Below are 23,629 nucleotides of genomic sequence, written 5' to 3'. Positions count from 1 at the left end.
GCTGATGGCTCGGAGCCTGGAGCCTGTTTCCGATTCTGTGTCTCCCTCTCTCTGCCCCTCCCCCGTTCATGCTCTGTCTCTCTCTGTCCCAAAAATAAAATAAAAAAAGTTGAAAAAAAATTAAAAAAAATATTGCCTTGTTTTTAGCTTTTCTTGTCATTTTATTAGAATCTTGAATCAGAGTCCAAGGTTGAGGCTTAAACCTAAAGTGTTCCTTCCTCTTAAAAAAAATTTTTTTTGATGTTTATTTTTGAGAGAGAGACACACACAGACTGTGAGTGGGGGAGGGGCGGCGAGAGAGGGAGACACAGAACCCAAAGCAGCTCCAGGCTCCGAGCTGTCAGCACAGAGCCCAATGCGGGGCTCGAACTCACTAACTGTGAGATCATGACCTGAGCTGAAGTCGGACGCTTAACCGACTGAGCCACCCAGGCGCCCCTAAAGCATTCCCATAAAACAGACATTTTGCAGTGCCTGTGAATCTGCTGATAACATAGCTCCGTTTTTGACCACTTTCTAGATTCTTGTCTGGTGCGTTAGCTATGGATGGGAAGACTCTGGTACACCTGAGACCTGATGTTCACCACGTCTGTGATTCTCCAGTTGTTCATTGTTCCTGATCCTTCTTCCTTCTGAATTCATTTTTCATTTTCCACTTTACTTTTTGGTCATTACTGAACTGAGCTGTCTTTCTGCCGGAGAGGCATTTATTCTAAAGCTATAAAAAAAAACGTCAGCCAGAATGAGAGAGAAAATAGAAAATACAGGCTTAAAGGGAGATTTGAAGTAATGAATTTCACGAATCTGTGTCCATTCACGAGTCTTCCCCACAAACTGATGATCCTCTGTATTGAGCAGTTTGTGATAGGGGAGAATACAGGTTCCTGCACATCTGCACATTAAAAGCAGATCTGAAAAAAACTAATCTTTTCTGGTATACCTTTTGATACTTTGGGTCTAAGCTAAAACCGTTCATTTTAATTCAGTTGAGACAATTAGACGTTATTTCTGTCAGAGTTCTCTGACTTATACATTGTATACTTACACACTTATACAGTGACTGATTGTCTCTTGGGCGTGGGCTACATCTGTTCTTATAGCCTTAGTTCCTTTTGGAGAGCCTACCAAATGGGCCTCCGATGTAAGTATGTTGAATAAATCAGTGGTGTCGATGGTAAGAGGAAAGAGTAGATTTGGAGCTAGATGGTATGGTTCAAATTCCACCCAATTAGTGACACTGGACGAGCTGTGACACTGGATGAGTTTATATACTACTCTCAATTTCCGTGTTCTCATGGGTCATATTTCCACATGACCGTATCTCCAATCAGATAAATATGATTTTTCACAGTTGTTGTAAAGATGGGGTGAAAACACTTATGAAAGTGCTTGGCACTCAGTTGCTCAGTGTGTTATTTTTATTAATTCCAAGGCCAAGTCTACAATCTCATGTGGGTATGGTTATCTCAGCAACATCTATAGTTTTTGTCAGTCTAGTTAAGACAATGTAAAGTGTTATGGTAATTAAATTAGTGATCAGTGTACTTAACTGCCATTTACTGATCTCCTTTCTTCTCTTGCCCTTTGGGTGTTTTACATAGGAAGCTTTACTTCCATGCTGTGTAAAACATTCAGTGTGTTCGGCATTAAACATTGTTCCTTTCTTACCTCTTCCTGATTGTGTGTGTGTGTGTGTGTGTGTGTGTGTGTGTGTGTGTGTGTGTGTGTGTGAGAGAGAGAGAGAGAGAGAGAGAGAGAGAGAGAGAGAGAGAGAGAATATGCTGTGAAGGCTGTCTCCTCCCCCTCTTCCTCCCACCCCCATACTTACACCACCACATTGCATAGGGCAATGGTCATGTTTTTCATAGTATTTCCCAGAGACTTCCTAGTGGGAACAAAGAAAGGTTCACACATGCATTGAGGACATACTTACTAATAGTCCAGTCTCCCTCTTTTTCTGGGGATGCTATGTTTCTGTTTTTATAAAGTGTGATTTTAGTGTACAGAAAGCCAGCAACATTTTTGGTCAGGAGATCGGCTTAATCTTCAAATATTGCTGCTTCATAAATTATTTCAATCACCGTGGGATTTAAAAAATAAGTCTGTTTTCCAAAGCATCATTTTTGTGCATATAGCTTTGTGTTGGGCTGTGGTGACCATTTTTGAAATGAGATCCTTTTTCATGTGCTTAAAACAATTTTTTTTTTGCCCATTTTTTCCATGATGTGTACTTTGTTTAGAGGCCACATTTATTGTATCTTATTGTCAGCATGGACATTCTTCTCATGCCTCAGCCAATGCCCAAATTCTTAGTTCTGGACTCTGACTTGTGTTTAGAGGGGACTCTGGAAAGGAGAACTACTTCAGTGGCCTGGAATCCTCTCTGATTAACTCAGTGTGGCCCCTCAAAAGGGCACCTTTGTCTCCTCAGGCCTTGGTTCCTTCTGTTAAGCCAGACGATTAGATCACATGGCCTCTAAGGAACTTTCCATCAAAGAAAATCTAAGATACTCTGATTTGAGATTTTCACCGGCTTCTATTTGACCTTTGCATTTGTGTATGCAAATTGGAACATTAAGTCTTTCAGTTGTTGATGGATTCTCCACCTCTCTCTCTCTCTCTCTCTCTCTCTCTCTCTCTCTCTCTCTCTCTCTAATTCAGTATTCATTCAAAATATTCTTCCCGCTGGGCAGGAGGGCTAGCCTTCTGTCGCACGTGACTTGGCTTAATTTTGCATCAAAGTGCTTAGTTGCTGTCTATGACTAAACGATAGTTGAGTTAAAATACTGGAGTCATTTATTCATTTAGAATATATTCAGTGAGTGCCAGTGGGCCCTGGGATATAATGGTGAGCTAAAAAACAGACTCAGTTCCTTACCTGCATGGAGCTTTCAGTCTAAGCACATTGAAAGAAATAATAACACAAAATGCATATAAGATTGTGCCTGTGATGAGGGCTGAAGAGAAGTAGGTGGTGCTCTGGGAACTCCTGGTAGAGAATTCGCTCCTGTTGTCACCTGCCACCAGTACTTAGAGCTAATAATAGCAGTGGCCCCTGTGCAGCAGGACGATGCTGCTTCTCTCCGTAGATCATCTTTTATTTTTGTAGCAACCTTGCAAACTAGTCATCATGAACTTCATCTCACAGATGAGGAAACGGGCTCAGAGAGGTCGAATTGTGTCCTTAAGATCACGTTGAAGCTAATAAAACTTTGGTACTGAGATTTTAACCCATCTTCCTTTGACTCTGAAGTCTGTGCTCATCCCCTGGCCCTGAGCATCTAGGCTCAGGTGTATGTGCTATCTCCTCCCTCCCAGTCGTGGGGAGCCACGGTCGTGGGGCATCTCAGGGTGTACAAAGCGCAGTGATCTTACTCAGATTTGGGGAGTTTCTTAAGACAAATGGGAGTATGTTCTGGAATAGCATACAAAATGTATATGGGTTTTTACGATACTCTGTCAGACTTTAAAGATATTTCAGACTTGTTAAAGACTGCTTTGGACATAAGTGTTCATGCTGGAGAAATCTGAGAAACCCTGCATGCTATTCTAGTTTTCTTTCTTATCAGTCTCATTTTCACTCCTGCCCACAACCCTTCTTACAAAAAAAAAGCGATTCTGATAAATTGCCTTTCGATTTTCCTAAAATTTGGTGTATTTGCTCTGGACCTACAGTCTGTTTCTGTGATCGCTTTCTGAATGAGCTAGTAAATAGAGTTTGTAGAGGCTTCTTTGTGTTGATTTCATGTCAGTCTTCCTGCTCAACTGAACACCTTATGGAAAAGATAAGAATGACCTCTTCTCTGAGCCTTGTGACCTGGAGGATAGGTACAGGAAGATCGCATAGTGATTTCATTCACACGTAACATTAGCTGCAGAGAAAGGGGTCTGACTGGAGAGTTACACAGTCCCAGGCTTTGGGGAGTGGGCCGCAGGCCACACTGCTGTTACGTGCTGGGCTTGGATTGGGGACCAGCTCTGGGTTTATGATGGGAACTCGTGCCGGCTCCCTGTAAAAGGCCTCTTTTCTGCCAGCTCATGTCTTCTCCCCTGGACCCTGTGCCCTTGTCCCTCTTCCTCCTCTGTGGACTCAAGTCCTCATCTGAAGCAGTGACCGCAGCCAGGTAGAGATATTTGGGTGTCTTGAGTGAAGGTTCCTCCCCAGACCCTCGCCTCTCCCACCCTGCATCTGGCCAGCCGGCTTTCTCATCTCCTTTGCGTAGATGCTTCTCCCTTTTTGATATTCCGTTACAGGCTTCCTGCTCCTTTCTGTCCATTCCCTGTTTACTTCTTAGACTAAAATGTTTCCATGGTAACAGGTTACTTTTCAAAGGGAACATCTTGTCATTTTATTTAATCCACTGCAGCTGAAGAGGACTGAAATATTAAGTTGTAGTTGCCATGGATACTGCTTTGTTACATGGATTTCTTTTGTATCAGATTTCATATACAATGAATTTCGTTCTTTTTTTTAATACTCCAGGAATAAACACAGTGACTTGCCATTATTGTTGTAATTTGGCTTCTGAGACTATTTTCATAGTCCAAAGCAAAGATTTGTAGAATAATGGGGACCGAACCTCAACTGTTTGAAAAACATATAGTATTTACATTAGCCTCACAGAGAAATGCCTCCTTGCTGGTGAGGTTGGTGACAATTTTTTTTTCTTTTCTTCTCTCTTCTCTCTTTCTCTCTCTCTCTCTCTCTCTCTCTCTCCTCTTTTTTTTTTTTTTTTTTTTTGTACTATGATTCAGTTAGGGATGTCTCACAAAGGATGAGCTCACATCAGAACCCTTAGTAAACACAGAGAAAAAAGAATTATGTGACTTGAGTTAATTCCTTGAATCTCCTTTCTTCGGTTACTTGTTCAGTTGTCTGCAGTACATCGGAGGGGAATCTATTAGTCATTTAGTCAGGCTTTCTTCTCTCCAGTCTGTTTGTAATACATCATTCAGCCAAACCACCTCTTTTGACCTTTTAAAAACTTTTAATTTTTTAGTTTCGCAGGAAGATGTAAGAGATGTAAGGTACTATAGACCGCTCCGATGTACCTGCCCCTTACTCCTTTCCCCCATCGCACAGCTTCAGAGCCTGGACAGGACGTTAGTACAGTGTGTGTATGGTCCGTGTACTTTATGTAACCACTGCATCACTGAGGTCTGTTTGTTACCACAAAGACCTCCCGCTCTCTCGCCGCCCCATCCCCCCATTCCTAACACCTGGCAACCACTAATCTGTTCTCCATCTCTCTAATTTTGTTACTTTGACAGTGTTATGTAACTTGGCCTCATAATAGGTTTTCTCTTTTAACATGATTTCCAAACCAAACAGAAACTCTTTTGATAATTCTGTCTTGCTTTGGTGCTTGAAATGAAGCTACGGAAAGGATAGAGGATAGGTAGGGCTTCTCGTACTGGTTCTATATGTAACTGTGTGATTTTGGTTTGGTAATTTAATCGCTCTGCATTATGGGAGCTCTGACTTTGGAGTCAACTAAACTTGAGTTTGAATCCTGGTTTTCCACTTGGTAGCTGTAATCTTGGGCACTTTCGTAACTCTCAGCTTCAGTTTCCTTCTCTGGACAGGTAATGATAATAGTACCTTCCTTACAGGGTCATCCTTAAGATTAGATAAGAAAATATAAAGAATTTGCTTAGCTTAGAATGCTTGGTATGGAGTAAATGTCCACTGTATATGTTTGTTAATATGACAATTAGTGCTGTCATTTTTATTTATAAAGTGGAGGTACTGCTTTATAGGGTTGTCCTGGGAATAATGAAATAATGTGTACCTGGCATAAACAGCACTTAGTAAGTGATAACTAGCATTGTTGTTTTGCTGGTGTTTTCATACAACTGCAGGATATCTGAATTTAAGACAATGAATGTGAAAACCCTGAGGCAAAGATAAGGGTGTACCTAGATTGACTTCCGTCTTTGGTCTCTTACTTCGTATGTAGTGTTCTTTATCCGAGACCATCCTTGTTTGTACACCATCCTTGGTCTGGATTTTCCTTCTTTAATTGGTGACCGTCCTGTTTTTGCCCAGACCTACTGTATTAATTAAGCAACGCCGTGCCTCAAACAGAAACCTAAACCTCTTCAGTAGGTGTGTTATTTCAAACATAATATAGAACAAGATCTGAATTTCTGTGACTGTCACTATTAATGCTTTCGTTAATATCAAAATATTAACTTAATGAATGAATACATAGAAATGAGACTGTAGAGCACCTAGAACAGATAGAAAGTACTCAAGTGTTGGCTATCGTTGCCATTAATTGAAGGATAAATCTGGCATCTCATAATTTCCATCTAAATTGTGCATGGCATCACAAAAATCAGGTCTGGGTAGAAGGATCCATTAAAAGGCCAAGACAGACTAATGGATTTTTAACATAAAAGAGTCCAAGGCAAGGTAAGGTTTTAGATTCACATTGTGTTAAACCCTTTAAGGAATGGTCACTTGTTGAGTTTTGGGGTAGTATAAAAAATCATATCCATAATTATCAAAAAGACTATTAAAATATCCTTCCCTTTTCCAACTATAATCTTTGTGAGGCCAGATTTTCTTGATATACTTTAACTAAGATAACATACTACAAAAGATTGAATGTAGAAGCAGATATAAAGCTCCAGTGGTCTTCTGTTAAGTCCTGAATTAGATTTGCAAAAAAATGTAAAACGGTGCCTCTGTTTTTCTAAGTTTTTTGTTGTTGTTGTTTGTTTAGATCCATTTAGTTTCTGGGGTGTCTGGGTGGTTCAGTCGGTTAAGCATCTGACTTTGGCTCAGGTCATGATCTCACAGTTCACGAGTTTGAGCCCCACGTCGGGCTCTGGGCTGACAGCTCAGAGCCTGGAACCTGCTTCGGATTCTGTGTCTCCCTCACTCTCTGCCCCTCCCCCGCTTGCACTCTGTCTCTCCCTCTCTCAAAAATAAATAAACATTAAAAAAATAAACAATTTTTTCATAAGAATAAGTTCTACATATTAATATGTGATGTGCTTATTGGTACATAAAATGTTTTTTTGAACTTTTTCAAAAATATAACTTGGAATGCTCAGTAACTTAAACACTGTGAAGAGTTTCTGAGACCAAAAGTTTGGGAACTGCTGTGTTAAGAAGGAAAAGGAAGTATGTACTGGCCAGCATGCGATTATTAAGAGTGTTTTTCACAAGCTGTTTGATACTGCATTTAGATAATAATTCCTGGTGATTTTTGTCAAGTTTTAGAGCTTAGGAGTCTAGAAATATTCATGCCACCAGGGAACTTTAAATTTGTCCTGAATGCATAATAATGCCAGGCAGGTAGTGTAGTAGATTTTGGGGGACCCACAAGATGAGCATCAGTTCCTCTACTCTAGAAGCTTACAGGCCCATAGTGGGTGGAGGGAAATGTCCAGATGAGCCACAGCAGAGTGTCGTCCTCTGACAGAAGGAGCACGCAGTCAGAAGGGAGGAGCAACGAGGCAGCGGGAGAGGAACGTGTCATTTAAGGTAGAGTTCGGGTGCTGTCAGAAGAGGGGAGGACGGTGACTGCACAGCGGATCGTGGATAGGCCTGGTACTGGCCGTTTCCCAGGAAGCCTCTTTCTGGTCTCTCACCTCCAGTTCATGTGCTGACAGTTTTTCTGTCACATGCATCCAGTTCTCTCTGATCGGGCATGTTGCTATCAGCCTCTTTTTATCTTGGACCTAAAGAACATTTCTGCCATTTATTCTGTATTCAGGAGGTCCTGCAAACAGTAGGCTAAGGCCGTTGTTTGCTTACCTCGGATCCTCATCCCCCTCAAAAATAAGTTTGGTGTATCTCTTGCTATATGAAACCCCAGTATTTGAAAGTTGCGCACAGTTGGGGCACCTGCGTGGCTCAGTCGGTTAAGCGTCCGACTTGGCTCCGTTTGTGGGTTCGAGCCCCGCTTTGGGCTCTGTGCTGACAGCTCAGAGCCTGGAGCCTGCTTCGGATTCTGTGACCCACCCCCCCTCTGTCTGCCCCTCCCCCGGCCCTTCAAAACTAAACAAACGTTAAAAAAATTAAAAAAGAAAAGTTGCATCTGAGAAATACTGCATCTGAGAAATTATTGAGAAATAATTTTGTTGTAAAAATTGATTTCTAATTTTCAAAGGTCCTTTGTTTTATTTTGGGCTTTTTAAACTACTGACCTTGTCAGTGCCATTCATTGATAGAAACAAAAATGAGAGAAACAATTTCCATTTTAGGCTCTTAAGATCCTCAGTACCTTTGTCTTTTCTTTGTATAATTATTAGTATTAACAATTATCAACCTATTTTGTACAAATCAATGGGATACAAGTAGTTGTATTCAATAAGGTATTTGAAGTGTTTGTTTTATTATTGTGGCACGTTTTTGAGCTAATTTTGATAATACTGGCTGATGAAGGTATTAAAAGGAAAAAAAAAAAACACACAAAGAAATAAAAAAAGGGAAAAAATTAAATTAAAAACAACCCAGGAATGTTTGTCCTAGAATTGTCAAGGACTTAGCAGTGTGTGTGTAGCAGTGATGGGGAAATGCTTTCGTAGACACCCACTTGAGAACCTTGGCATGGCCTAGACCTTCTAGAAGAACCTGCAGGTTGAGCTGTGGCACAAGTTATTGGATGGGCTGTGGCCGAAACCTTCTCAGATGATGCATTTGGCTCGACCTGCTCGTAGGCAGGCGAGCGTTTGGAAAGTATCTAGAGGTAGAGGAGAGAGCTTTTGGTAGCTGGTTTTGCTCGGAGCTGGTTGTGAGACAGAAAGAGACAAGCTGGAAGGGAAAGGGTTGGTAATGCTGACTGCTTGTTTTTCTTAAAGTACTCATGATTAAAATAGCCTCCTGGCCTGTGTGGTTCCTCTCATACCTCCTAAAACAGCGTGTTATTCCTACATGAACCTACTAGAATAGTCCATCTTTTGACTTGTTTTTCAGCACACCATTCTCCTGGTGGGGAAACGAAGATGCCTTGTAGATCAAAACCAGCACTCAGTGCAGACTTTTTTCCCCACCTCGTCCCACTTCTGTAGAGAACCCCCCCACACTCGCCCTTGGGAAGTCCTCTGTTTTGCCCTGCTGTGTGCTCCCTTCAGAGGTGAAGGGTTGGAAATTAACCACTTCCTGCACTGTCATCTCCTTGTGAAGCCTGCCTGGTGTTGATCACTTCCCTGGGCATTTTTGGACCCTGTTCCTCCTGAGATGATCTGTGACTGTAAATGTAGCGATTGGACCTGTTGTGGCTTTGTGGGGTGATGCCACCTCCTGGGTAGTTGGAGAGTAAGTCTCTTAAGAACTGGGCCACGTGTCTTCTTCCCTTGTGGTTTAGTCTCCTCCCTTCCTTTGTCGTTTCTCTTGCCCGCTTTCCCGAAATAAGACTCTTCGTGAGAAAAATTGTTGGGTCAAAAGAAGAAAGCATCAGGCCTGAAGGAAGTAATCGTTTTCCACAATTCATGTTAACAACCTCCGTGGGATGATGGGGGTGCCGGCTCTGCGGAGGACAGACCCGAGACCGGCAGCCTCTCTGCCCCTGTGCTGTTTGTACACTCGCAGCACAGCCGAGTCCACCGGTAGCCGTCGGCGGCTCTCACTGTGGCACGGCCTTCTCCGTGGCTCTACTGCAGACGCGAAGGTGGCCGCACAGCACGGCAGATTTGTCCCTGGGCACAGAAGGGGCGTCCTGAGGTAGCCCACGGTCCGTCGTGACTCAGAGTTGACAGGAACCGGGAGCTGGGACTGCGCTTCTTCATCCGGCCCTGTGCCCCAGTGGGTGCCCTGTGCGAGGCTGGGACAGAAAGGCACTCAGTCAGCATCTCGTGAAGGAGTGAGAGGGGAAGGCAGTCCACCCTTTGCGGGCGTTGGGGGGTGAAATGGGGAGATAGGAAAGGCTTCACAGAAATAGTGGCTTCTAAAAGGACCCTGGATGGTGAGAATTTAGAGCGAGGGAGGGTGAGCAGGTGCGGTGAGAATGACCTAGAAACGAAGTAAAGTCTTCCACCTCTTGGACCTGCTGGGCTCATTCCCACACATCTTTTCCATCTCTGCTTGTTCTGCTTTATTTAATGAGGCCTCTCCTGTCTGTGCTGTGTAAAGAACTGGGGAAATCTTTCATCATTCACTGTCTGCTTGATTCTTTGGCCCTTACTATCATCTAACCTATTATTTGTTTCTTTATTTTATACCCAAGTGAGCATAGAAGTTCCAGTTAGGCAGGGACACTGTATTGTTCACTGCTTTATCCACAACATCTAGGCCAGTTCTGAGCATATAATAGGTACTTAATAAATATTTGCTGAATGGATGAGTGACCCAGTGTGTGTGCTAGGAACCATAGCTGTCTTGCTCATCTTTAAAACATTTTTTTAGTGTTTGTTTATTTTTGAGAGACAGAGCATGAGTAGGGGAGGGGTAGAGCGGGGCGGTGGGGGGGGGGGGGGACACAGAATCCGAGGCAGCCTCCAGGCCCCGAGCTGTCAGCACAGAGCCCGATGTGGGTCTCGAACTCACAGATCATGAGATCGTGACCTGAGCCGAAGTCGGTCACTTAACCAACTGAGCCACCCGGGCCCCCCATATCTTGTTTATCTTTTAGTAAGGTTTACAGTAGGGCACGAGCAATGTTTTGAAAAGAAGAAACCTCTATTGGGGTTGTACCGTAGCAGTGTACCTCCCTCTGAGGTGTGAAGGACCAATGGTATAGGTAGGTACTCAAGACGGGGAGTTGCAGTCAGGGATTTTTTTTAGAAGAAAGAGATTTTAGAGATGTGTATGGGCGTGGGGAACTTAATTCTTCCTGTTTTATCCCTCATTTATTTCAAGTGAATTATTTTCCTTGAAAAAATGTGTGAATGTTTATGCCTGAACTATATGGTGCTAACCTAATCTGCTCTTTCCATGACAGGAGGCTGAACAGCACCCAGGGAGAAATTCGTGTTGGTCCTAGCCATCAGGTAAAGCAAATTTCAGTAGCTTCTCTGATGGAGTTTTATTTCTTATTATTCTGCTGGCCCTTGATTCTGTTGAGCAGCAACTTAGAATTGTTGTTACGCTTAAGGGAATGTCATATAAATACAGAGATTTTTTTCTTTCTTTCTGATCGTCAATACTTTTTAAAATCGTGGTAAGATACATATAATGTAAAATGTACCATTCTAAACATTTTTAAGTGTACATTTCAGTGCTGGTCAGTACATTCATGTTGCTGTGCAGTCGTCACCACCATACCATCTACCCCCAGAACTTTCTCACCTTCCCAAACTGAGACTCTGTACCCATTAAACACTAACTCCCCATCTCCCTCCCCAAGCCCCTGGTAACCCCTGTCCTGCTTTCTGTCTCCACGAATTTGACTGCCCTAGGTTTCTCATATCCTTGGATTGCACAGTACTTGTCCTCCTGTCCGGCTTCTTTTACGTAACATAAGACCTTCAGGGTTCATTCACCCCTGTCGTAGCACAAACCAGAATGTAATTTCCTTTTAAGGCTGAATCTTCATCATTTGTTTATACCGCCACATTTCGTTGATACATTCATTTATTGATGGACATTTGGTCCCTACGTACTTTCATTTTAACTTTTTAATAACCCCTGTCCTTCAGAAGAGTCCAGATGGTTAGGCTCTTTGTTTGTCAGCAGCTTGTTGTGTCAGGGCCTGTGTCCTATTTTGTTCAGTTTACTGAGACTCTTAGTGTCATGTTTGACATCAGTCTCTTTTTTCCTCCTTCCCCCACTTTGTAAGGACAGAGAGGTTTCAGTAGTCTGTTTACTTGTTCATTTTTCTGTCTGGACGTTGAGCATTTCTTATATGTCATTCATATTTCTAAGAATCTATTTTAGCTCTGTAATGAGAAAGAAATGAAGAAGGGAGGGAATATTAAAGTCAAAACACAGAAACAGGGGCATCTAATTTCTAGTGGACACTTTGCATCCCAGAACTACGATTATAACTGAGACCGGCAAAAAAAATGCTGCACGTGATCACTCCCCTTATTGCCCGCCCTGTCCCCGCACAACCCTTTCCTTGGTGTGGCCTGTTAGGGCATCTGCCTACCACTTCTCAACTGTATTTTCTGTGCCTTCAGGCCTAGGAGTTCCAGTCTAATCGGGATCTAGTCCTTACCTGGTTCCCTGTGACTACACGTCCCTCTTTCTGCCGTCTTGCCACCATATTTTCCCACCCATGTTTCTTCTTCCCCGTTGTGTTTCTAGAGTCTTGAGATCTTTGTACGAAAGCTTTATTTTACGATTTTTTGCCTTGCCATAACAGAAAGAGTGGTTTTTAAGTAAAAGATACTTAAATTCTTGCTTAGGTTTTTTTATACTTAGATTATGCTTGGATTTTTGTATACCTTCATTTATTTTGTACCAGATTTTAAATATCTTTATTAGGCTTTGTGGGTTTTTTTTCCCAACAAGACATGTTTTGGAACACCAAATATGAAAGGACTTTTTTTTTTTTAATAGGCAGTATTTTCCTTATTAAAATTTTAATTTCTTTTTAGGCACAACATTAACACATGTAAAAGTCAAGAAAGAATGGTACAATAAATACCCTGATCCTTATTACTCCGTTTTCACACCTACCAAGTTAGGATCAAACTTGTTTCATTTATTCTCCTTACATCCCTCCAACTATTATTTTGAAATGATTCACAAATCTATCATTTTACTTGTAAATATCCCAAAGATAAGAGCCCTTTCCAAAAACCAAAATCACTGTATGTAGCACCTAATAAAAATTAGCAATTTCTTAAATGCCCGCCAGGACCGGATTTCTGTAATTGTCTTTTTTTTTTTTTTTTTTTTTTTTTTTTACGGTTCAAATTGGAATGTGAGTAAGAGCCATGCGTTGCAAGTGGTTGATAGGTCTCTTAAATCTCTTTTAATTCGTCTGTTGTTCTTATTTTCCCCTTCTCTCAGTGTATGTATTGAAGAAGGTGAGTGTTTTGTCCAGTAGGGTGTCCCACAGTCTGGATTTGGCTGATTGCATCTTTATGTGTCATTAGACTTGTCCCGTGTCCTTGGCATATCTTGCAAATGAGTAGTTAAAATCTAGAAGTTTAATCCTATGCTCCTTTGGTCCTCTGCCTCTGGCGTGGGTGGTGCTGTGTCTGTCTACCAGGAGGTTATGCGTGTCCTTGTAAGGGTGATTTGCTGCCTTGGCTTGTTACTTCGATGTACCCTTCAAAATGGTGGTGTTCTAATCGTATCACTCCTTCATTTATTAGGCGAGTAAATGAAGCTTTCCCCTTACCAACTATTTGATTACCTGAATCACAGAGGAAAGGCAAGATAAATGTTCAATTCCTTCCTTCTGTTTACCACTTTTCAAAAATACTGTTTCCCCCAACGTCTTCCAGTGGTCACCAGTGGATTTTAAATTATTTGTTATCTGCTAACCAGCTGTCCTTATTCTTTTTTTTCTTTTTAATTTTTATTTTTGAGAGAGCGAGAGAGAGAGAGAGAGAGCGCACACCCAGGAAGGGGGGGGGGTGGCATGTGCAGAGAGAGAGGGGGACAGAGGATCTGAAGCAGGCTCTGCACTGACAGCAGCAAGCCCGGTGTGGGGCTCAAACTTACAAACCTTGAGATCGTGACCTGAGCCGAAGTCGGACGCATAGCCCCCTGAACTACCCAGGCGCCCCCGCATTGTCCTTATTCTTACTGATGATTAAATTATCCATCTGGGGCCAGTAGGGGCCTCTTCCTGCTAACTTCTGTGTCCTTTCGACTGGACGGATCTCAGTGGTCTTTGTAGGATTCCTTTAACTGGTATGGCATTTTAACGTCTCATCTTGTACAGTCCCTGCCCTAGATCTAGAATTAAATTTTTCTCATAGGAGCCCTTATTGTTTTACTGGGAAGTGACATTTTTTGACTGGGTACTGGGGTGTTCATTGTTACTGGGTTGGTTGGTTACTTGTTTCTAGGCCTTTTCAGGAAAAAGAAATAGGCCTTTTTCTTATATATTTTTTAAAGATACATTGTAGATTCCTTTTGATATTTCTAATTCCAATTCAAATTTTTATCTGGATTTTATATTTAATCCTACCTTTCTTTCATTTGTCTGTATCTTTTCCCCATGTCTCAAATCCCATTTTCAAATGACACCAACATCATTATTCATTTGCTTTAATCCCATAATACATATATAATAACAAAAGATAATAATACTTACACTGCTGCAAACAATATGGTTATTGAAAACAGCTTGCAATTTATTTATTTTTTTTTTTGGCGGGGGGTGGTTTCGTAGTATATATCCCACTAGGGCTGTGTGGGCAAATTAATAATGTGTTTTAAAGTTGGTTGAAATAATTTCTAGAGAGGAATCAACTTACTGTGTAGTTAATGCATTTATTTCATTTTGCCTTATGGTTTTTAAGGATTACCATTCTTTAAGTTTCATTTTGTTTTTACGTAGGGCTATTCACATGGCCCCACAGTCAAACATACAAAGGAAAAAGTATGTTCAAGAAAGTCGACTACATCTGTCCCCTCCACATGTTCCTTCTCTCCATGATGGACACTTGTTGCTTTTGTTTTTGTTAATTTAAGGTTTTGATTTTTCCTTCTTATTTTTATTCCCCGACCCTCTGTTCTTAGATAAATGGTAGCATAATACACACGCTTCTGCTGACTTTCTATCTGTTAACAATGTATCCTGCTGTTCCCTCCATGGCAGTATGTAGGGCTCCTCCTCATTTCCTTCTACTGCCTCATGGAGCTCCATTGCGTGGATACAGCAGTTTATTCTTCCAGTTCCAGTCCCTATTGTTGGGCACTTAGGTTGCTTCCAGTCATGTGCTGTTACAGGTAATGCTGCAGTGAATGGCCTGAGCATATAGATTTTTATGTTTTTGCCAACATGTTTTTGGAATATGTCCCCAGAAGGTGGGTTGGCTCGCTTGGAGGGCAAGTGCACCTGTAAGTGTGAAGACATTACAAAATGCCCTTCTATAGAGATTGTACCATTTTTGTATCTGTGCTGGCAACTCATGCAAGTGCGAACACCACAGCCTTGTATATTGTCACACTTTGGGACTTATGTGGGTCTGATAGGTGGGAAATGGTATCTCACTGATATGCGTTTCTTTTATCAGCAACTTTGACCATGTTTTCTTATCATTAAGAGCCATTTGCATTTCTTTTTCCGTAAGCTAACTAATTATATTGCCAGCCTATTTTTCTCTTGGTGGGGAGCGGGGGGGAGGTTTGTCCCCCTGGGACAAACTGCCAGACCTGGGAGAGCTGCCACACCAGATACCATATTTGGTCCTGGGAAACAGAGTTCAGTACAAATGTCAAAAAAGACCTTTGGGGGCACCTAGGTGGCTTAGTCAGTTAAGTGTCCAGCTCCTGATTTTGGCTCAGGTCATAGTCTCACGGTCTTGAGATTGACCTTCACGTTGGGTTCTGTGCAAAGCGTAGAGCCTGCTTAGGATTCTCTCTCTCCCTCTCTCTCTGCCCCTTTTCCACTCATGCTCTCTCTTTCTCTCTCTCTCAAAGTAAATACATTTTAGAAAAACTTGAAGAAAAAAAACCCTTTTGGTGTGAATATCTGTTGTGTGTTAAATTTTATTCCAATATGAATCTGGTCACTATGTGTTAAGCAGAACTCATCGCGGCACCCAATTAAATGTTACAAAAGTCGATACCAAATTAAAGAAGAGCATCCTTGTTCGGAGAGAGTCGGCACTTGATGTGCACTTAGAGGTACCAGAGATAGTCTGTGAAGCAGACTGGTATCTAGAGGCACGTGATCTGCTCGTGTTGTGTCTGCCACAAAATTGTTTTAAAAACGTGAATACAAGCTTTCGCATAAAAATTTCTGGACTTTGGAAAAAATCGGAGGTTGTACAAGTACCGGTTCTCGTTCCTGCCTGGCTGCTTTCCGTGCACGGGGCAGCACCGTCTCCATTTCTGCCTGGTTCCCTTGCCTCCTTAGCACCTGATACCTGCATGCCCAGTACTGGAGCCACTGCCCCATGTGGCCGTGAGCACTGGAAGCGTGGCTAGTCCACATTGGGAGGTGGGGTCTAATGGGGATACCAGAGTGTTTTAAAATGAAATGTGTGTCTCTCGTTCTCTTTCCGTTGGAGGGTGCTACCTTACAGCTGTTCCTTTCATTTTTTTTTGCCTGGTGTCTTTAGCCACTGGAGCTTTTTAACAGCAGCTCTTGGTTTAAAATTTTAGACTAGTACTTCCATGTTCATCATTTAAGACGACCAGAACGTGCCTGTTTTGCAGGCAGTTGACTTTTTCTCGGCCTCTCATGGTTGTGGTGGTCCTCGTACCTACTGGCCCTGGTTGTGCCACAGCAGAGTGAGGATGCGAACACGCTAGAGATATTTGGATCTTTAACCTACGGGTGACGAAGAGACTGGGTTGTTGAGCACTGTTGTTCAAATGTTTAAAAGTTTTTTTTTTGTTTTGTTTTTTTTTTTTTTTTGCTGAGGTACACTTTACGTGCAGTGAACTGTTGAGATCTTATGTGGACTATTGGCGTCTGCTGTCACCCTTCCTGTCAAGGCTCAACCGTTGTGTTGTCTCAGAAAGTTCCTTCCTGCCCCTTCACAAGCAATCCCCTCCTCCTGAAGCTGCTACTGGCCTGATTTCTGTCACCACCATTTAGTCCAGCTTTGTTTTTAATGTTACTTCCAATTTTGTGCCTTTTTTAACGTTTACCATGACTACAGGGTAGTTACTGAGTGTCTTGGGAGTAGCGTTAACTTAATGGGATGGTGCGTTTAAATTTTCAGCAAATATCCTTAGGTGAGGTTTCATCACTTGTCATCTGTCTCTTTGTAGATGTGTTACATTGGAAATGTGTGTGTTTTCCCCTTCTTTATCAGGGAACTGTTATCTCCTGAGGGTTTGTGTTTTTTTCATTTCTTTTATGCACACGTGTCCATTTCTGTTTTATTCTTTGGATCATGCTGACACTGGTTTATTTTGATACTGTTTGCTTCTCCTTAAGTAGAGATTAAGCAGTCCATTGTGAGATCTTCTATGGTGAAATGATCCTGAAACGTGCTACAGGCTGGTTTCAGTGACTCACGGTTTTTGTTATTTCGGTACTGCCTAAAGAAAGAGGCTCAGTAAGCTATGGCATCTGTTCCCAGGGCCTGCCTGTTGAGACAGTTCTTTAAATGTGCCTTGATTGTGACTTTTCCATCCCTATCTTACAGGCCAAACTTCCCGATTTGCAACCGTTCCCTTCTCCAGATGGTGACACTGTGACCCAACATGAGGAACTGGTCTGGATGCCTGGAGTTAATGACTGTGACCTTCTTATGTACTTGAGGGCAGCAAGGTAATAGGAATCCTCCCCATCCTGCCCTGAGTTAGGCCATCTGAATTGATTTTTCTTACCAGAGAAAACGTTTGCCACAGTAAAGTCACTTGTTTCTTAATGTTTGCCCCACATCAGATGTTAGAACTCTTCAGAAGGGAAACACCGTAAGCCATACATGCGATTATCAGCACTTCTAAATACAGTTGAGTAGTTAGATCATTCGGCCCTTCTTAAAATCCCATTGTAGATTTCTCTACTTGAGGCTGTTCATTGATGCTTGACTTAAACTTGGTGTTTTTGTGGCTTACCTACATGAGAACTTACTAACCTACAAGTGCCTAAAATATAAAAGGTAAGTTTAAATCTATCCCTGCACATCGTAGTGAGGGCAGAGAGCCTTCCTGCATCTGCGGTGGTTTCTGGGACTCCCCGCAGCATCAGCAGGGCGTAAGCAAAGCACCAGAGCAGGCCGGGCAACTGCATTTAAGCTCTGTGCTCAGCTATGCTGTGTAGACACGAGGCTGCCTCAGTGCAGTTAGCGGCCTCTAAGAATTCCTTTCATCTCCCTCCCACTTTTAACTCACCTAAAGTTGATGTGTAGCATGAAAGGAAATAAGCAAATTCAGAGGATTTAATTTTTTTTCAAAATATCTTTCTTTCAAAAATATAATCTTTATTTGAAAAGACTGTACTCTAGCCAAGTGTTTCTTTTAATGTTTATTTATTTATTTTGAGAGAGCGAGAGAGAGGGAGAGAATCCCAAGCAGGCTCCACACTGTCAGTGCAGATCCCAACACGGGGCTCGAGCTCATGAACCGTGAGATCATGTGAGATCATGACCTGAACCAAAATCAGGAGTCAGATGCTTAACCGACTGAGCCAGCCACGCGCCCTTCTAGCCAACTGTTGTGGCAAATAGCTTTAGATTATTCATGCTCTAAACTGAAATCCGAGTCCTGGTAAAGTGTGAGAAGAAAGGGCACAATTAGACCAGAGTAAATGTAACATTTCCCTTTCTGTATGTGTGAAGGGGGTAGAGGTACTTTAAATTTTTTTTGGTGGGTGCCTGGGTGACTCAATTGGTTGAGTATCCGACTCTTAATTTTGGCTCAGGTCCTGATCCCGGCGTCATGGGATCGAGCCTTGCGTCGGGTTTTGTGCTGAGAGCAGAGTTTGCTTCAAATTCTCTGTCTGTACGCCGCTGGCACACTCTCTCTCCTGCTTGTTCTCTCTCTCTCTCTTTCTCTCTCTCTCTCTCTCACACACACCAAAAAAAAAAAAAATTTTTAACAAGAGCAGAAACAGGACTGAGAACTCCGACCTATCGTGCATATAGTAATGGAATTTGGTCTGAGCTGACTCTGAAACCTGAGGATTAACATTTCTGTGCTGATGTTTTCCCTTCCTGTCCTCCAAGGAGCATGGCAGCATTCGCAGGGATGTGTGACGGAGGCTCCACGGAGGATGGCTGTGTTGCCGCATCTCGGGATGACACTACCCTCAATGCGCTGAACACAGTGAGTCTTTTGAAGTTGTCCCGGGTGGGAAGGGAGTTACTTTTCCCTTGTGCTGGTTGCAGGGCATGTGTGATGAGCATGGAACCTGAATGAGCCTAGAATTTCAGGAGCGAGTACTATGGCTTAGTGCTGGGATCGAAAGATGGGTTGCGGTCTCAGCACTGGGCTCCATGACCTTGATGCGGTGATGGGCGCCTCCAGGTTCGTTTCCTCTTCTGCGTCTCTACCCCAGTATCGTGTTGAGCCTCAAATGAGAGCCTGATGCTAGCAGTCGATCTTCCCTGAGATCCCACAAAGCCGACCACTGTGCACAGATGGTCTTATTTAATCCTCGCAGTCTCCCTCTGGAGTAGGTTTTATCATTATCACCATTGTAGACATGAGGAAGTAAGTTTGGAGCGATCGAGTCACAAGCCAGGGTCACACACTCAAGATGCGAATCCAGAGGCCATACCTTTTGCCTCCTTCTCTGTCTCTTAGACCGTGAGTTCGAAAGTGCAGGGAGGGAACGGAGAAGAAGCCAGACTTCCTGGAGTGAATATGTTTTTTTTATAGATACGCCTTTAAATATCTCACATGATTAAATATCTCACACGATTATACAACAGAATTGAGTTTTAAAAATAATAATCCTTAAAAAAATCTAAAGTAAAATGTAACAAGTGAGCCTGACGGTACTGGGTTGGTTGCACGGCATCCTTCAGAATTACTCCTCTGCCCTGAGCTGCAACACACAGGCAGCAGCTCAGAAGAACGGAAGTCGAACTGCTGTGCATAGTACGATCACTGAAACCGGCTTCCCTGTTTGACGTTAGAATACATCCGATAGGGCTGTGTAGGAAAATTAATGTATTTTAAAGTGTCTTGAAATAATTCTTCCCTGTGTGGTAACTAATGTGAAATCATCAAATCTGATGGAGTAATAATGAAGTTTTATGCATTTGTGGTGTATTAAAAAGGCTGTGTATATTCACATAGGCTATTGAGCTCATAGGCTCAGCAACTCCTGATGATTAACTAAATGTAATTGAAGAACCTTTTTTGTTTTTCATTTTTCTTGAGAGGTCGCTATATTTGGAAGGGACGTTTGAGATCATCTGTTCCAGTCTCTAAATAGATAAGAATCTAAGGCTCAGAAAAGCCAGACGATTGTTGAATGCCAACAATCTGAAAAGTTCAGAATGGAGGTTAGAAAATAACCCAACTTAGTGAGCTTTCTACTCTGCAGCTCGCTTTCAGAGAAACATGCAGATACGGCTGATTTTTATTCCTGGGCCGGTTGCGTTTCTTGAGTGTTACGCGGTACTAGTCTCCGACAGCGTCAGAGGTGAAGTGACCTTGTGGGATTGGGCCCTGCGATAGATGACAGAGCAGTTGTTTACCTACCCGTACGCTTATTTCTTTTCTCTCCTCACCTCTTTCACACTTGGAGTTTTTGCTTTTATCCGGAGTCTTTACTCTGAACGCATAGTGATAGAGCTAGAAGGGGCCTTTGAGGTTATTTTCCGGATGAGGAAAGGGAGACTCAGCTGAGTGCCACTGCAGACGGTGGCTGTGGTAGGAGTTGTGTTGTGAATGTCTGTGAATTCAGAATACCCACGAGTGTGCATTTATTCAGAGTCACTCTTTGAGCTTGTTTTCTGTTGAGTTTTTTTAAAAATGTCTGTTTATTTTGAGAGAGAGAGAGCAGGAGAGGGGCAGAGAGAGAGGGAGAGAGAATCTCAAGCAGTCTTGGCACTGTCACCACAGAGCCTGATGCGGGGCTGAACCTCGTGAACCGTGAGATCATGACCCTGAGCCAAATTCAAGAGTCGATACTTAAGCGACTGACTCTCCCGGGTTCCCCTCTGTGGAATCTTCTGCATCAAAGCTTTATGAAAAAAATTCCCCTTTCACAACTATGCCGCTCAGTTGAATTTTTAAATAATGAAGACGTTGCCACATTTAATAAAATGTCTGTTTTTGGCACTTTACCGAATCGATCGGATTTGTTCTTTTATTGCGACCCCTCTGAGGATTCGGTAAAACATACCTCTATACAGAAATAATTTGGGCTCTTTTTGCCCGTGGTCCTTTGTAGCAAGTTCCTTCTGAAGTCTTCTTAAGCATTGCCAGAGGGCTTTTGGTTTTATGAGTTTTTATTTCTGTGAGGCTGCCTTCCCATCATTTGAAATTTTCCTGTCTAGGCGCGTCCAAGATGGCTCAGGTGTCTGGGGTTAGGCAATCCAAGTGCAGTCAGCCACCAAAGGACCGAGTCGTTTGTTCCTTTTGTGAGGAATGGAAAAGTTTAATGGCTCTTTTAATTTTTCCACTTAATTATGGTACTGGCTCACAGAGTTTTAGTTACGGGTACTTTCTTAATGAAAAGTGAAGTGAATTGAAAAATCTTATAGGGAGTTAATGTTTATTTCATCTTCCTTGGCGTAAGGGTGGTTTCGAGCTGTGTTAAGTAATAAATTGAAAAAATAAATGTGTTGTCATGTGAGAAGTATAGCATAGAGTCAAAACAAGTGTAGGCATTTGTCAGTTTAGAATAAACCTGTGTCTCCTATTTCTCAGGACAGTACAGAAATTTAAAGTAAATGAAATTATGTGGTACAGCCACATTGTCGTGTGTTTAACATCTGAGTAGGACTATTTAAATTGAAATACATTTAAATAAATAGTTTGATCTTAAAACTGCCATCTATTTAAAACTAATAGAGCTTTTTGAGCTGTTAATTCTTCATGACTATTACATGGACCCATTTTTAATTTTCATTTTTTAAGCTTATTTATTTTTGCAGAGACAGAGTGCGAGCGTGAGCTGGGGAGGTGCAGAGAGAGAGAGGGAGACACAGAGTCCGAAGCAGGCTCCAGGCTCCGAACTGTCGGCATGGAGCCTAATGCAGGGCTCTATCTCACGAACCGGGAGATCATGAGCTGGGCCGAAGTCGGACGCTCAACCGACTGAGTCACCCTGGCACTCCAGCAGGGACCCATTTTTAAATACAAGCTCTTCCTCATTCCTCATTTTGACTCAGTTTTTTCTTCATTACTCACAACTGAGATTTTTAGCATATAAGTTTTAAAACAACGTATTGGGGTATAATTTACATATAATAAGCTGCTCTGATTTAAAGTATATACAGTTTGATGTTTTTTTTCAGATGTGTATACTGGCGAAACTATTGCAGCGATCTAGATGTGAAACGTTTCCAGCACCCCAGAGGTGCCTCATGCCCTTCCCCGATCCTTTACTGCTTCCAGCCTCAGACAACCACTGATACGTTTTCTCACATCGTACAATGTTGTGTCAGAATAATATTTTTGCTCTTTTGAGTCTGGCTTCTTTCCATATAATAATTTTGGGATAGATTTATGTTGTCGCATTATCGATATTCTGTTCCTTTTTATTGCTGAGTAGTGTTCCAGTGTACCGGTAGTAACAATAATTGATCCATTCGTCTGGTGATGGACATTCGTGTTTCCAAGCTTTTGGCCGCCATTATGAATAAAGGTGTTATTAACATTGTTATGCAAGGCTTTGTGAGGATGCGTGTTTTCATTTCTCTTGGGTAAATACTTAGGAGTGAAATGGCAGGATTGTATGTGCGCGGGTGGCTTTTAAGAAACCGTCAGGGGCACCTGGGTGGCTCAGTTGGTTAAGCGTCTCTTGGTTTTGGCTCAGGTCTTGATCTCATGGTTTTGTGGGTTCAAGCCCCACTTCAGGGAGCCTGCTTGGGATTCCCTCTCTCCTTTTGTATCTGCCTCTCTCCCACTCATGCTCTCTCTCTTAAAAATAAATAAATAAGCTTAAGAAAAAAAAAAAGAAACTGTCAAACACGTTTCCGAGTGGCTGTACCACTTTACGTTGCCATCAGTACTATGTTAGAATTTCAGTTCTTCAGCATCCTCAGTAAGACTTCATGTTGTCAGTCTTTTGAATTTCAGCCATTCTAATGAGTATGTAGCGATATCTCATTGAGATTTGTTTGTTTTGTGTGCTGTTGGTTTTTATTTAGATGGGGGACACAGATTTGACTGAGGCTAAAGATTCCTCAGCGTTTGACATTACTAATGATGTCTGTCTGTGCCTCACTCACTGAGATTTTAATTTGAATTTCCTGTTCATCCTAATTGAGCCTCTTTTCATGTCTTACCGCCCAGTTGTATGTTGTCTTTTGTGAAGTATATTTTGCCCACTTTTAAAAGTTGAATTGTTTTTAGTATAATTATTTAGTTTTAAGGGTTCTTTTTGTATTGCAGATATAAGTCCTTTGATACACGTATTTGTGAATATTTCCTGCCATACCATGACTATTTTTCTGTAAGGGTGTCTTTCAGAGAGCAAAATGTATTAATTTTGCTAAAGTCCAGTGTATCATTTTCCTTTTGTGAAAGTTTCTTTGTTCACCCCATGATAACAAAGGTTGTTCCTGTGTTTTATTCTTGACGTTTTAGTTCTTGCCTTCAGGTCTGTGATTCATTTCAAATTAATTTTGTGTGTACTGTGAGGTATGGGTGAAAGTGCCTTCTCTCCCACACAGGTGCCAGTTGTTGGAGTCAAATTTGTTGAAAACAGACTTTTCTCATTTCATTGCCTTGATACCTTTATTGAACACCAACTGCTTATATATAAGCAGTTTTTCTTTTTTCTGGATTCTCTTGTTTCACTAATGTGTTATCTGTCTTTTCACCAGTATTTCAGTATTTCGAGTAATGTAGCTTTATCAGAACTCAGGTAGTGGTAAGTCTTCCTACTTTGTACTTGTTTTTTAAGATTGTTTTGGCTATTTTAGGTCATTTGCATTCTCAGATAAATTTTACTATTTATATAAA

General features: G+C 42.0%; 1 protein-coding gene across 1 annotated transcript in view; it reads left to right on the top strand.

The window, feature by feature from the left end:
• Positions 1-23,629, top strand: part of RERE (arginine-glutamic acid dipeptide repeats) — a 421,706-nt gene that overhangs the window by 284,822 nt on the left and 113,255 nt on the right. The window contains 3 exon segments of the mRNA XM_023258065.2: positions 10,896-10,944; positions 17,185-17,309; positions 18,709-18,808. Of these exon segments, the coding sequence (XP_023113833.2) occupies positions 10,896-10,944; positions 17,185-17,309; positions 18,709-18,808 (274 nt within the window).

The sequence above is a fragment of the Felis catus genome, chromosome C1 (assembly GCF_018350175.1).
Source record: "Felis catus isolate Fca126 chromosome C1, F.catus_Fca126_mat1.0, whole genome shotgun sequence".
Taxonomy (NCBI): domain Eukaryota; kingdom Metazoa; phylum Chordata; class Mammalia; order Carnivora; family Felidae; genus Felis; species Felis catus.
This window is presented reverse-complemented; position numbering and strand designations above follow the sequence as displayed.